Genomic DNA, 14,110 nt, shown 5'->3' with positions numbered 1-14,110 from the left:
TGTGCTCAAGCTGAAATGTTGTGAAGTTTGCTCTCCCCCCCCCCCCCAGGTCAGCAAAGAAACTTGAACCAAGGCATTTTCATTCTGTGAGTCTCTAATCTGGGCCTACTGTGGCCCTGTTCTTTGGTGAGAGTACTGCTTTTCTTCACCTAGTGCTGCCTCAGCTGGGATCCTTCTTTTCAAGAAAACTTTGGATAAAGGCTGACTGATTGAGTTATTCTGGAAACTAGTTAATCACAAATTCAGTTCCTTCTGCTCTTGAAGTGCAGCAGGTTTAATGAACCAACGACTTTCAAATGTCAAAATTAACATAGTAATGGCATCAGATCAATGCGGAAATAAGTATCTTAAAATGCTTGTCAAAGAACACGAAGTAATTTCCAATGGTTTCTTCATACTTCTAAAGCTGGGCTATACCTTATGCTCACCACTGAAAACATGAACGGCCTAGCCTAGCCTAGCCTGTTGAACTCTTAAATAACTCCCAGTAATGGGCAGAAATAATAGGAGTGGGGATTGTTCACAATCAAACTCAGAGGAGAGAAGGAGCTACTGTCTTGTCTTTGTCCATTGTCTGTCTCTACTGCCTCTTTCCGGAGTGGCTAATTTTCCCAAGGATTTGGGAGGATGAGGTCTAGGGACTGTTAAATATGAGACTTCACACCAGGAACGTTGCATCTCTATTTGTTTCTTCATTATAATTTGTTTTTACATATCATAAAACCCATGTGGCACAACTTACTTTTTGATAGATGCTTGAATTTATCACTGGGGGACATGGGCAGGACTAACCAGGTTTTATTGGACTCCAGTTCCAACCATCATGGCCAGTGGTCAGGGATGATGGTAGTTTCACAGCATTTGCCCATTTTATCATAATAAAGAGTGAAAGATTGCTTATGTAAGCACATAACTAGAAGAGAAACAGAATTACAATAAGAAATGATTGTCAACACACTGATGTTTTTCTAATAGCCAGAAAACAAAATTACTGTTCGCGTTAAAAGAAAACAGAAGGGACAGGAAGGGAGCAATGACACTTAAAAGCAAACAGTGTTTGTGACTTAAGAGTATTTGACTGCATATGATCAAGCTCAGGCTGGATTGGGGTGGAGCTCATGTCGTATTTGACATGCTGCCTGAAGCATCCTGGTTGCAAAGTTTGTACCATGTTGCTACTGCCACATTTGCAAATACTTTTCACAAGCGTGCTCTAATAAGTATATTCTTAAATGCTGTTAGGGCAGTGGTGGTGATGGTGAACTTGCCACTGGGATGCCACTTGTGATTTCATCCACTACTCTTAGAGCAGATGTACATTTCTTCAAACTGACCAAGACAAGTGCAGCCCAGGGACCATGTATTTTAGGTGCTAGAAAACAGTATCAACACCACCCTTCTTCACCATACCAGGCAGCTGACAGCAACAGAAGGGTAATGAAGTTGGTGGTGGGGCACCGGAAGTGACAGGTGAGCTAAATTCAACTTGGTGGGTCACAAGAGATAAAATGAAAGTTTACCTCCTGGGATTAGCATTGAATAGATAAAAGCTGTAGACTCAGGAGTCAGAAGGTGCCAGCTGACTATTATTTTTCTGCTTTTAGAATATATAAAGTTCAGACCTCTTCTTAGTGGGGAGAAAAACCCACACTTTCCCCTTAAAAAATAAATCTATTTCTTCTACTACTTAGCAAGAAAACTAGGCCATATAGATCTTTTTTTAAACTTTCAGTCCTACAGAAGATGATGGTCTTGTGGGTTGTGTGTTAATTACTACCCTGTTGTTTCTCTTTTTAAAGCTATAAATAACATTCTGTTTACCCACTTAATATGCTGGGTTGAAATGGCTATTAAATTATCATAGTCTTCAGAAGTTGAGTGCAAGTGTGCAACTAATACAATATATATTTTCCCATCTTTCTAAGTCCTGGTCCCTACAAAACAAGCTCTGCGAAAATGTTAGAACAGAAACCATATCGAGATGAAATTTTGTAATCCGCCATGAGGATACACCTACAGAGGACAAATATTGAATTAGGACACAAGGAAATAGAGCAGGTGCTTGCCATGCATCTGTTGCAATCAAGCGGAAATTTGTGTAATTTGGGGGTGCAGCTTCTTACAAGTGCACTATTCTGCTTCTCCTGAATAAATGTATTCAATGATTAACTGTATACCATGTTGCTTTCTGTGTACTCCATTTTCTATGCTTTGTTTTCCTCAGTTGCTGCTAATTTACAAAAAATAGTAGATGATCCCAAGGCCTTGAAAACATTAACCTTTAAGCTGGTAAGTACAGTACTGTGGTCAATAAAGTAATGTAATAAATAGAAAACAATTACTGATCTTTTGAGCCAGGTCTTCTTAATTTCTAGTCCTTTATTAGCTGCCTTTCTGCACTGAACATTGACCTTTTCAACATTTTATTACCCTACACAAACTGAAACAGGAAAGCAGAAAACAGTTTTAATGGTCTCTTTTTTTGAAAAAAAACACCAAACAGTTCACTAACTGGAAAGGATAATTTGCAGAAAACAGCACTACTTAATTGCGAAGAGAAAAAAACAAACTTGGCATATGTATCCAAAGACTCAACAGCTGCTCTTGAAGTTAAGCGACTATTGATGTCTCAGGTTTATTACTTAGGAAAATAGCCAAGGCTTTCTGATTGGGACCAGCTGAACCAATGGCTCTACAGTATTTTCTATAAAGAGAGCAGAATCTGAAGTATTCTTTGTGGAGGGGACTTGCTGTTGTTTTGTGTTAACAGCGCTGTGCTTGAATTGCAATAAGCACTGCATTGTTCCTGAGATCCAGAGTGCAGTAATAGCATGCCAGCACCACATGTTTAGTCAGATGAAATGGTGGCTTGCACTTCTTACACAGCATGCACTTAGTTGCACGGGCGCTGCTAATTCTCCATGTTCATAAACTTGCAGCTAAACGTGTCAATTCCTTCCTTGGTGCATAGTGGCTTGGACTGTAAGATAAGTTAACTTATGGAGGTTCATAGAAGGAAAATTTGCCTTCCCCTCCGTCCCTCTGCAGCCACCTCAAAAAGCCTCTCCAGAGGACCCATCTAAACAATTTGGGATGGATTGCAAATAGCTCCTACCTGATGTGGGGCGTTTCTCCATTTGTGAGCGATTCTCCCCTTTCCCAGACCCCCACCACACCATTCAATACCGAGGAGCTAATGTTCTCTGCTCTGTTTGCTAAGGGAGAGTGAAAGAAAAAAGTGAGATTTATCAGCAAAACTGGAGAGTTCATGGATCACTTGCCAGAAAAACGTGCAGGTAAAAAGTTCCTGCTGCGGAGCCACCATTTTTAGTGATACATTTTGTAGGAGCCAAACTGGGAAACATGGATCTGAAAACTGTTTTCCTATCTTCTAATATTGTAGCTTTAACACGTATATGTCCAGTAATTTAAAATGGATCGCAGTGGTGGTTGTTCTAAAGAAGCGTTCTGGTGGAGCCAATTGACTAAGATCTGTTTAGTTGTGAAAGATAACTGCGACATGTGATAGGAAGCAACTGTAGAATGGCCCAGGTGAGAGGCTGTCATACAAAGCCATCAAATCACAATAACGGTCATTTATGCCAAGGCTGTGTTTGGGAGCCATTGAACCATAGATGTAATTGGTTTGTCGGGGCTATAACGTAATATGGGTGGCATTCAGGTTACTCAAGATAAACATGAAGCCATGATGTAGCAACAGTTGTCTTAGCGATTACATACAGTTCAGATTTTAGTGCAATTCTTAGATGTTGAAAGGGGGATTGTGGTGGAGTAGCAGCCACAGTTAAAGCTTGCAATGAGTAGATTTCAGTAAAAAGTGTTTATTATTGGATGTGCTTCTGTATTACATTCTGCACAAAAAAAACCTCCTTTCAGCTCTTGGAATCAATAATGTACTTCATTTATTCGCATAAATGCAGTGCTTTTGCATTTAAAAAAGGTATTGTCTACATTGGGCTATGAAGATAAGTGCTGCAGAAACTATGGTGGGTTGCAATTTTAGATGCAAAAGAAACACAACTTACTTCCAGATGCTTCCTTTCTATAAGGCTTTGTGGGGAAATGTATGGCCTCATTTAGGAAACAGTGCTTGGGAGGAAACTCGTCAGTTATTTATTATTTTAAAAACGGTGAGCCACTAAGCAGCAAGGAAATTACTATGCTTCTACTATATGGTCTGTTCCCAAATAAGGATTGATTAAATAAATAAATAAATAAATAAAGTAATCACACACATTTCGCTAACGAAAGCTAGTTGGAAGGCTCTGGGCAAGTGGGTCAAGGGAGCAATTAATGCTTCTGTGGGGAAGGCCTGGCCTGATTGAGACGGCTGTAAGGCATCTTCTCAAGAGGCCCTCCACAGATGCAGAGGTATTAGATAACAGGAGTGAGTTTGTAAGATAATTGAAAGTGTATGTGAGGGCTGGTCGACTCCAGTTGTACCTGAATGTAGTTGATTGTCTATCTAGATCAGTCTCTCTCAACTTTAGGTCTCCAGATGGTGTTGGCCTACAACTCCCATCATCCCTAGCTAGCAGGACCCAGTGGTCGGGGATGATGGGATTTGTAGTCCAACGACATCTGGGAACCCAAGGTTGAAAAAGGCTGACGTAAACAAAGGATGGGAAACTTTTTCTGGTTGGAGGGCCAGATCTTTTATCTCTTCCTACTCCTGGAAAGTCAAAGTTGACAGTTGGGCGGAGCCACTCCTAATAATCACCTGATGTCATAGTGATGTCAGGTGACATGTCCCTTTGAAGCCCTGATGGTTGGGAGTTTAATGTGAACTGCATGGCTCTCAGAACCTGCCTTGCAATTCTCCCTCTCTTTCAGGCATCCAATAAGAGACATTTTGTTTCTTTAGGCACGCTTATTGAAATAGCTGGTATAAAACCTCAATTGTTCCCGGATTCTTTTTTTTAGTTGTAAGATGCTTTTTAAAAACTTCTTAAATTTATATAATATATACTCTTGCTTCTTTTATCTTTTTAATGATATTTCATTGAGATAATAACAAAAAAAGTTTTGCTTTTTTTAAAGACAACAACAAAATTCTTTTCTGCCTGCAGTAGATGAAGCCTATTCAAGAATGGCTTAAAATGGATATATTCACAGAACGATTAGGACATGTTAACACTTGGGATCATTGACACAGGGTAGTTAATTGCAGAAGTGCTAAATTTATGTTCTTGACAAACGTTATCAGTCTCTGCTGATTTAAAATGTCGGACAACTGTGGCTTTTTTTTCAGCTTGCCCTCAATAGGGAGAGGGGAGTGTGTGTCTCCAAGCTGTTGTTTTAATTAGTAATATTGATTCAAAGATCTATTGCATCTTGATAAAACAAACGCGAACTTGAGTTAATGAAGGTCAGCTACATTAGCCCTCTTGCATTTTCCAGGAAATTGGCTAGGGCAGGCTTGGAACAGGGAGGAAGTCCAACGCTGCATATTGAAAGGTCTTGCATTTTGAAACATAAAGAAAATGGTTTGTAGCAGGAGTAGCCAACATAGTACCCTCAAGCTGTCGTTAGTCTACAATGCCTATTGTCCCTGATAATGATGATCATGATGATGATGATGATGATGATAATAATAATTTATTTATACCCCACCCATCTGGCTGGGTCCCCCCAGCCACTCTGGGTGGCTTCCAACAAAACACCAAAATACAATAACCTATTAAACATTAAAAGCTTCCCAATACAGGGCTACCTTCAGATGTCTTCAAAAAGTTTGGTAGTTATTTTTCTCTTTGACATCTGGTGGGAGGGCGTTCCACAGGGCGGGCGCCACTACTGAGAAGGCCCTCTGCCTGGTTCCCTGTAACTTGGCTTCTCACAGCGAGGGAACCTCCAGAAGGCCCTCAGTGCTGGACCTCAGTGTCTGGGCAGAACGATGGAGGTGGAGACGCTCCTTCAGGTATACTGGACCATGGCCGTTTTCAGGTATACTGAACCGAGGCAGCTTCAATCACATTAGCTGAAGCTGTTGGGAGCTGGTGCCTTTCACATGCTCTATGGGCTGTATGTTGGCTATTCCTGGTTTAACTACTAAAACCTTTTCTCATAAACACACAGGTCCAACCCCCTTTTAACAGGTAGCTGCCGCCTGCTACCCATTCAGGTTTCATGATTCAAGCTACATCCCCCACTCTTGTAGATACCTCTTTGGCAGTGAATATTAGCATGCAAGGGTTTTCTTAACACTTATTGGTGTTAGAAAGTAGGAATAGGAGTAGGATATACCCTGGGCTTTTTTTCTGCTGGAACTCAGTTCCGGTGCCTCTCAGGTGGGCACCATTGCCATTCTAAGAGAACAAGGGAGGCATTCGTGGTGAGTTCCGGCACTTCTTTTTCTACAAAAATAGCACTGGATATACCACGAATAAATCCTTGCTACGATAGAGGCCAAAGGCCGCTTGGTTGAACTTAAGGCAAGAGAGATACAGTGGTGCCTCGCAAGACAGAAAGAATCCGTTCCGTGAGTCTCTTCGTCTAGCGGTTTTTTCGTCTTGCGAAGCAAGCCCATTGACGGATTAGCGGATTAGTGCTATTAGCGGCTTTTAGCGGCTTTTAGCGGCTTAGCGGATAAGCAGATAAGCGGCTTAGCGGCTTAGAAAAAGGGGGGGGGAAGGGGAAAAAACCCGCAGGAACTCGCAAGACATTTTCGTCTTGCGAAGCAAGCCCATAGGAAATTCGTTTTGCGAAGCACCTCCAAAACGGAAAACTCTTTCGTCTAGCGAGTTTTCCATCTTGCGAGGCATTCGTCTTGCAGGGCACCACTGTATTTTGCTCCTTGTCTGTATTAGAAGGTGTAAAAAAACATAGTTCTCACCCCCCCAGTAACTTGTTAAGATGTACAGACGAGGGACTAATATATGCTGGAAATGCTCAGAGGTTGAGGGATCCTTTATCCATATGTGATGGCAGTGTAAACTTGCCCAAAAATTCTGGGGGATGGTTTATGACGAGCTCAAAAAATTTCTCCAGATCACATTTCCAAAACAGAAACAAAAAGCGGAAGATTTCCAACTAACGATCATTGGAGGTGAGATCCCCACAAAGGCTCATAAGTTATTTCTCTACGTGGCGGCAGCAGCCAGACTAGTATATGCCAGAAGTTGGAAAGGGGAAAATATCCAACTAAAGAACAATGACTGTATAAACTAAAATAATTTGCAGAACTTGCAAATCTCACAGCCAAAATAAGAAATCAAGATGGAAAAACAAAAAGGGTGAATGGTACAGCTTTGGGGAATATTTTTTAAAAATTTGATACTAAAATCAGTCTACAAGTAAGGGTAATTCTATAAACAACAGTTAAACACAACGAAGGAATAGGGGGAGAAAACTAGGGTGGAGTAACAAACTGATATGCAGCAAGAGCTAGGTTTGTTAAGAATGCCATGGAATGTAAGGTTGGGAAGTCTGCGCAAAATTTTTGTACAATGGTAAAATGTGCATAAATTGGAAATTGCACAATTTTTTTTAAAGTATAATGTGCATTAAATTAAAGAGCATATAGATAGATATGCCTCAAAACATTATGGCTTGATGCCTATATGATATGCTGTGTATCTGTTAGATGTAACATAATAAAGGGCTTTAAAAATGCTTGCAAAACAAACAAACCATAGTTCTCCTTACACATATTGACATTTTTGTGGGGTTTCCCTCCTGCTTTTTTCCCTCCAGGCTTCTGGCTGTGATGGTACCGAGATCCCTGATGAAGTAAAACTGATTGGGTTTGCTCAGTTAAGTGTCAGCTGATGCCAATCACTTGACCCCCGGCGAAACGGTGAGATTGCGAAGAGGCCAGCTTTACATTGCAAAGGAAAATTTTCAAGCACCACACACTGAATTTCTGCTTCATTCTCTAGCAATTCACCAAGTTGGAACCCAAGCAAAAGTCCACAGCTACACTGCTTCTGCTAACATTCCAAAAGCTACTAAATGTGTCTCTAGCAATCAGTTTGGATTTCCCTGAAGTAAAAAAAAACAACAAAAACAGACAGATTGGAAATGTGCTCAGGTGGCTATGTATCCATTGGTTACAAAAGGAATTTTCTATCAGAGCTATTCTTTAATTAAAATAATAATGCAGTAATAACTATTTTAGTGGATGATACCAACTCTCTCTTGTTGTATGTAGAAATGAACATAATGGTAAATGCTAGAGTTTATTAGCCAAACTTGAATTCTAGTTTTAAAACCCAACTGTGAATTTTATTTTCCCCTATATTTATGCATTATACATCCTAGTTGTAAGAAATTGATTTCTCCCTCTCCATTTCTTGATTTATGTGCTTATTGCAATTAAACATGTTTGTTTTAAAGAGAGTTTCAGGTTTATCTTTGAAGTATTTGTCACTATCTCTGGTTTCCCCCTTTTTTGAACTGTTGTAGGCATTTAGTTTTGGTTTTGTTTGGTTTGTGTGTCCTTTTAAAATCCGCAAGTGGATTGTCAAGAGTGTGGGAGGTGCCTTGCAGATATTAAATGTTCTAAGACTGTGCCTGAAGCTGGGTGAATCTGAGCTCATCTCATCTCTAGGCCTGCCATGTCTAGATTGCTGAGTAATGAGGAAGATTTATTGTAGCAGAGACTTGAGACAAATATGGCCTACGTTCTGCTTTGTTGGGGGAGTCTACAAGCTGAGACCTTATAAACAGTTGCCATTAAGCTAAAAAAATGCCTTTACTTTGCCCATCTCTGATTTGGCTTATCTTTAAGGGATAGGAATTGTTTTATAATGATAAAACTTGAAGAGAATCTGAGCTTTACTTGAAATTCTGCAGAACACCCAGGTGGAGTGCAAATAATAAGAAAGGGCTTTGTGCAATGACTTAAAAGGTAAAAGATACAAAATTCTGTTACAAAACCTTTTTAAATACTTCAGACCGAAGTAGTCATACGCTTAACCTGTGGCATAGATATTTTGGAGCTAGTAAATGTTAGAATGATTCTCTAATCTGAAGCGTATTTTCAGAGAAGTGGGTTTCTTGGATGTTATCATGTTAAACAACTTCCTTGCTAAACTTAGATAAATGGCAGCTCTCTTAACATACTGGGGGGGAATGGCATATGTGTTATTTAAGAGTTATTTATAATGCCTTGTCATAAATGTTTGAGGTGTTCTAGAACTATTTGCATACAACTCATTGTAATTCCATTCCATTCTATTGTTTACACAATGATTACTCAAAGACTGACTGCAGAGGTAAAAGGAAAATAAAAGTGTATTGCACAAATATGTTGTTGAGTTTCCTTTAAGGGTGAAGCTACGTTGTATTAAGTCAGAATTCCAAGTAACCGTGGGAAAGGAATAAAAAATTCACCCACCCCAGGTGACTGGTTACTGTCTCCAATTGCTGTTGGTTCAGTGTATATATGGAGCACTTCAAAATGCTCCCCATGTGTTGCACATGCTCAGTTCAAGGATGAGTCAGTCTAGCATCCTAACACTTCTTACCAACCAGAAGCAGTCTGCTTTTCTTCATCTTTATGGCGCCACCTTCATTGTTTTTGCTGCAGCAGACTTAACTCTGGAAGTTAACTCCATTTTCTTTCCATTTCCCGCTTTCCTTGAGTTCGTGTCATTTCTAGTTTTTTAGTAATTAGCAGTCAACCCCTGCACATGTTTAACTGGTGAGAAGCCTCTTTACTTCCATTTTTTCTTTTCTTTTTTGAGTTTTTTGAGTTTTTCAAAAACCACTTGTCATCACAGAACAATTGTTTAAAGCTGTTGTGTTAATAAGTATTTGGTTTTCTTTTTCAAAAGCTTTTTTATGGGGAGGAGGCAAGGAATTCTAAAAATCCATTCCTGTGGGCAAGGAAGACCAGAAAAATGGGGGTGTTCCTCTATGGGTGAATAGAGACCATGTGCAGAATTTATACCAGAGCCTGTATACCACCACTATAGAGTAGGTAACAGGCAGTATTAGAGAGTAATGGTGCAGAGACAAAATGCTAAAGCTATTTAAACATTGCTATGAATGAAAACAGGGTTACTGCCGACTACCTTGAAATAAGAGGAAAAGCTGTTACCTGGCACAGACAAATGATCAAGGAAGAACACAATAAGCTCAGCTGAAGTAAGAGCACGCATAGGAAATCAAACACCTATGGCTTTTTAAAGAACCAGTTGACAGCTTTCTGCTGTTCAGTCTCTTCCCCCCCTTTTAAAGTAAAAATCAGAATAGTTTAGCTATGTAAGCAGTGACAAAGCACCATAAACATTGCATAAGAAGCCTCTTCACTGCAACTCTATTTATTTATTTAATTCATGTATTTATATACCATCCTCTAAGAAAACAGAGCAGTGTACAGCAGCATAAAAAAACCTTTAAAAGGAATACAGCACAATTGTTAAAATGACTGGCTGCCCAAGACATTTTTTAAACAGTTGTCTAGGTATGTTGGCATAATGAAGTCTTCCAAGGGTTTCCTGACAGTCAGAAGTAAAGATTCCTGCTGAATTTCTGCTAGAAGAGTTCTCCAAAGCATGGGACTGGCAACACTAAATGCCCAACTTTCTTCTGGGGCCATGGTGTAACACAAAATGGCTGCCATGTGAAAAAAGCAGAAAAAGAGACAGGACCATAAAAGAGTTGACACGCGCCCCCCCCCCCAGCCATTTCTTTCATTGGGGGTAAGGTAAAGGTAAAGGTACCCCTGCCCTTACGGGCCAGTCGTATCCAACTCTAGGGTTGTGCGCTCATCTCACTTAAGAGGCTGGGAGCTGGTGCTGTCCAAAAACACTTCCGGGTCACGTGGCCAGCGTGACGAAGCTGCAGCTGGCGAGCCAGCACCAGCGCAGCACACGGAAATGCTGTTTACCTTCCCGCTATAAAGCGGTACCTATTTATCTACTTGCACTTAGGGGGGCTTTCGAACTGTTAGGTGGGCAGGAGCTGGGACCGAAAGACAGGAGCTCACCCCGCTGCGGGGATTCGAACCGCCGACCATACGATCAGCAAGTCCTAGGCACTGAGGTTTTACCCACAGCGCCACCCGCACACCTGGGTTCATTGGGGGTAGGAGAAACAAATTGAGCAACCACTCAGAGAGAACAGCTATTTGCACCTCTTATTTCAGAAAGGAAGTAAACGAGGGTGTCCAGTCTTGGCATCCATTGAAACGTGGGCATGTGTAAGGGGGCACATTCAAAACGGGAGAGGCCAAGCCAGTATAGATGGGAACCAAGTGGGAAGAGCAATCTCTTGTGTAGTATAGATGGGAACCAAGTGGGAAGAGCAATCTCTTGTGTAGTATGGATTTCAGGTGAGATATTTACCTTATGCAAGCATCCTGTGAGGTTTTGGTAGATACCCTGGTGGTGCTTGTGGGTGCCATGTTGGCAGTCCCTGAAACAATTATCCCACAATGCTTTGCAGCACTGTGCTATAAGAAGACTTTGTTAACCTGTGGAAGAGTTCACAGTGCATCACTAATATATTTTTTTCTCCCCGAGCCTCTTTCTATGCAGCATTCCTGCAGAAATAACAGTGGTAGTCACCTGAACTCCTTACATAGTTACTATTGACAGAAGTAGAGGCCACGCTAATACCCAGAGAGCGAGCGCCTGTAATATGAAGTGAAAAGTCAACACCATCTTGGAAAAGTAAACTGCAGCAGCTAATGCTCATTCATGCATTAATGATCAATGTAGAGGCGCAAAAGCTTTCAAAGGTTTTCTGAATACATAGAATGAAGCATTGGTATTGTTAAAAGCTGTTCACTTGAATACTAAAAAAGAGGAAAAATAACCAGTAAAGTTGTGTTAACATTAATTTACAAGATTTATATAACTAAGGGAAACTAACGCTGAGGTTGGAAGTGAAGATTGCTTAAACTGCAGGGGGTGGGAATGTGAAACCTTGAGGTGGCAAGATGGTTCACTTCCCAGAATGCAACACCTGAAGCCATTTTATCTAATGCTCAGTGTCTTTACTGAATTTAAACTGAGCTACAGCAGAAAGTTTGCTCAGTTTCACTTGTCAGGGGAAGAATACCCCCCACCCCACCCGGCCCCACAATTGTAAGAAACGGAAACATTTCACAATGTTGCATCTTGTTGATTTTGAGTCAGATGCAGTGGTGATTTTGTGTTCACAGACAATGTTTCTGCTCGGTTAAGACAGCTCACCTAATTTTCACATATCAGCCTTCATCAGCCAGGAGCAACATTTGAAGTCCATTGGAGTTTACTGAACATCACAAGTGTACACTGAAGCACACAGGGTGTGTTTTTCTTTGACTTGTCAACAGGTAGCAAGTGCTTGTGTAAGCCATGCTTTCCTATGTTATTGACTTGATGCTATAGCAAAAACCCAGAGGCTGAAGAAGGGTTTTGTGGGAAAGCAGCTGTCATGGACCTAACTCTTTGCAAGTGATCATGGGAAACCACATATGACGAATTGAACAATATATGGCCTTTTAAACTCTGTTTGTGGGGTTATTGCTTTTGTTTCTTACTATGCTATATATTTTTGTGTTTTTATATTGTTAACTACTTTGTGATCCTTGGAGGAAGGACTGTATAGAAGTTGTTGTTGTTGTTGTTGTTGTTGTTGTTGTTGTCGTCCAGTCTCAGAGTTATCGGCAGATAGTCCTCACCAGGAGCCACAGTGGGGAGAATGAAAATTGGTTTGCTTGAACTGCTAATAGCTTCAAGTATCCTGGAGGAAGGTGTGACTGGAACCCTGAGTGGGACTGATCCTGTTTCAGGGTGAGGAGGATATAGTACAACATCACATTGCAGTTCCTGCATGTATAAAGCAGTATTGAAGGCTGCACAAACCCGTCCTCTCTTAAATTTATCCTGATGTTCTACATGATATGTTATTTGCACTCCTGGTAGTGATATGTTAGGTGTAGTTAGGACGTAAGTTTCTGAGGAAAAATGTGCTTCCAACCATTGACTTAGAGCGCAACCGCTGAGAATTCAGAGGTTGGTCCCCCTTCCTGCAGAGCCTTCCATTTGGCAAATTGCACGTGTGTCTGTTTTGCTGTTTGTACATTCTGTGAAGCTCTGATTCTGGACCACACGATTGTCACCAGAGATGATCTCCATTAAACTCGAGCCGTTGTTTTTCTCTGCTCTTTTCCAGTTGCTGGGGGTTTGTCCCACTGAGCACAGTGTTTTTTGTGTGTGGAATTCAGCGATTCAAGTGGGTCTGTGGTAATTCATGCAGCAGAAACCGAAACTCACATAGCTGGTGATAGTAAAGTATACAGCGACTTGCCTCAGAGGCATGAAGTTGAGAGCATGACAGGCAGCTGTACGAGAACGGCAATACACAGGAGGAAAAGAGCAACATTAGTAAGCTGGCATTCGAAGGCAAGAAGGCCTTTCAAAGGCCAAATTTACATATCTCACACTGTGAAGGGGAATATCGGTGAGATCACTCTGAGTGACAATCAAAACTGAAAATGTGGACAGCGGCTTGGCTGGTTCATCGCAAGCCTGCCTCTCTAGTTCAGCTGGGTCTAATGAGCCTGTAGTGCAATTAGCCTAAAATTTGGCCCTGCTGCTTAGCATAAGAATTTAATCAGTCAAGAATGGGATAAAAGGTCAAAAGGAAACAGCCAAACACTTGTACTGCTGTGAATGCATTAGCCTTTCCTTGGTTGTGGTCTTTCTTGTCAGGGCTCCCAATTCCCCTGAGGGCACACACAGTGCCTCAGATTTTGAAAACCTTTGCCAAAATTGCATTATGTGGTCAAATAATCTGCACGGGGCTGCCTGTTTATGCCTTTTCCATGCCCGGTATCTGCTGCTGCACAGACTGACCTGACATCCTCACAAAGTGTCAGGCTGTGTAATAAATTTTATGTAGGAAACTAACTCCATTTGGGGGGAAATAAATGAAAAGCGCAATAGCTCTGACCTGCTTCCCAGCCTTTTATTTTAACTCCTAACTGCAGAGGATCTTTGGATTAGTGGTCTCATCATCCCTGATCATTGGCCGTGCTGGCTGGAACTGATGGCAAGTGGAAACACTACGAGAAGGCCTCATTTTTGCCCTATATAATACTTCTTCTGTGTCTATTTTGCCTTTCTTTGGAGGCATCCACAGCTCTGCAAGC

At 41.2% G+C, this 14,110-nt stretch overlaps 1 protein-coding gene across 1 annotated transcript in view; it reads left to right on the top strand.

Annotated features, from left to right (window-relative positions):
- The window catches only part of STK39 (serine/threonine kinase 39), a 105,476-nt gene extending 96,204 nt beyond the window's left edge, over window positions 1–9,272 (top strand). Inside the window, 2 exon segments of the mRNA XM_081872183.1 lie at window positions 2,225–2,289; window positions 7,717–9,272. Coding sequence (XP_081728309.1) covers window positions 2,225–2,289; window positions 7,717–7,791 — 140 coding nt within the window. The 3' untranslated portion in view covers window positions 7,792–9,272.
- Window positions 9,273–14,110: the final 4,838 nt, after the last annotated feature.

The sequence above is a fragment of the Podarcis erhardii genome (assembly GCF_964252035.2).
Source record: "Podarcis erhardii genome assembly, chromosome: 1".
Lineage (NCBI taxonomy): Eukaryota > Metazoa > Chordata > Lepidosauria > Squamata > Lacertidae > Podarcis > Podarcis erhardii.
This window is presented reverse-complemented; position numbering and strand designations above follow the sequence as displayed.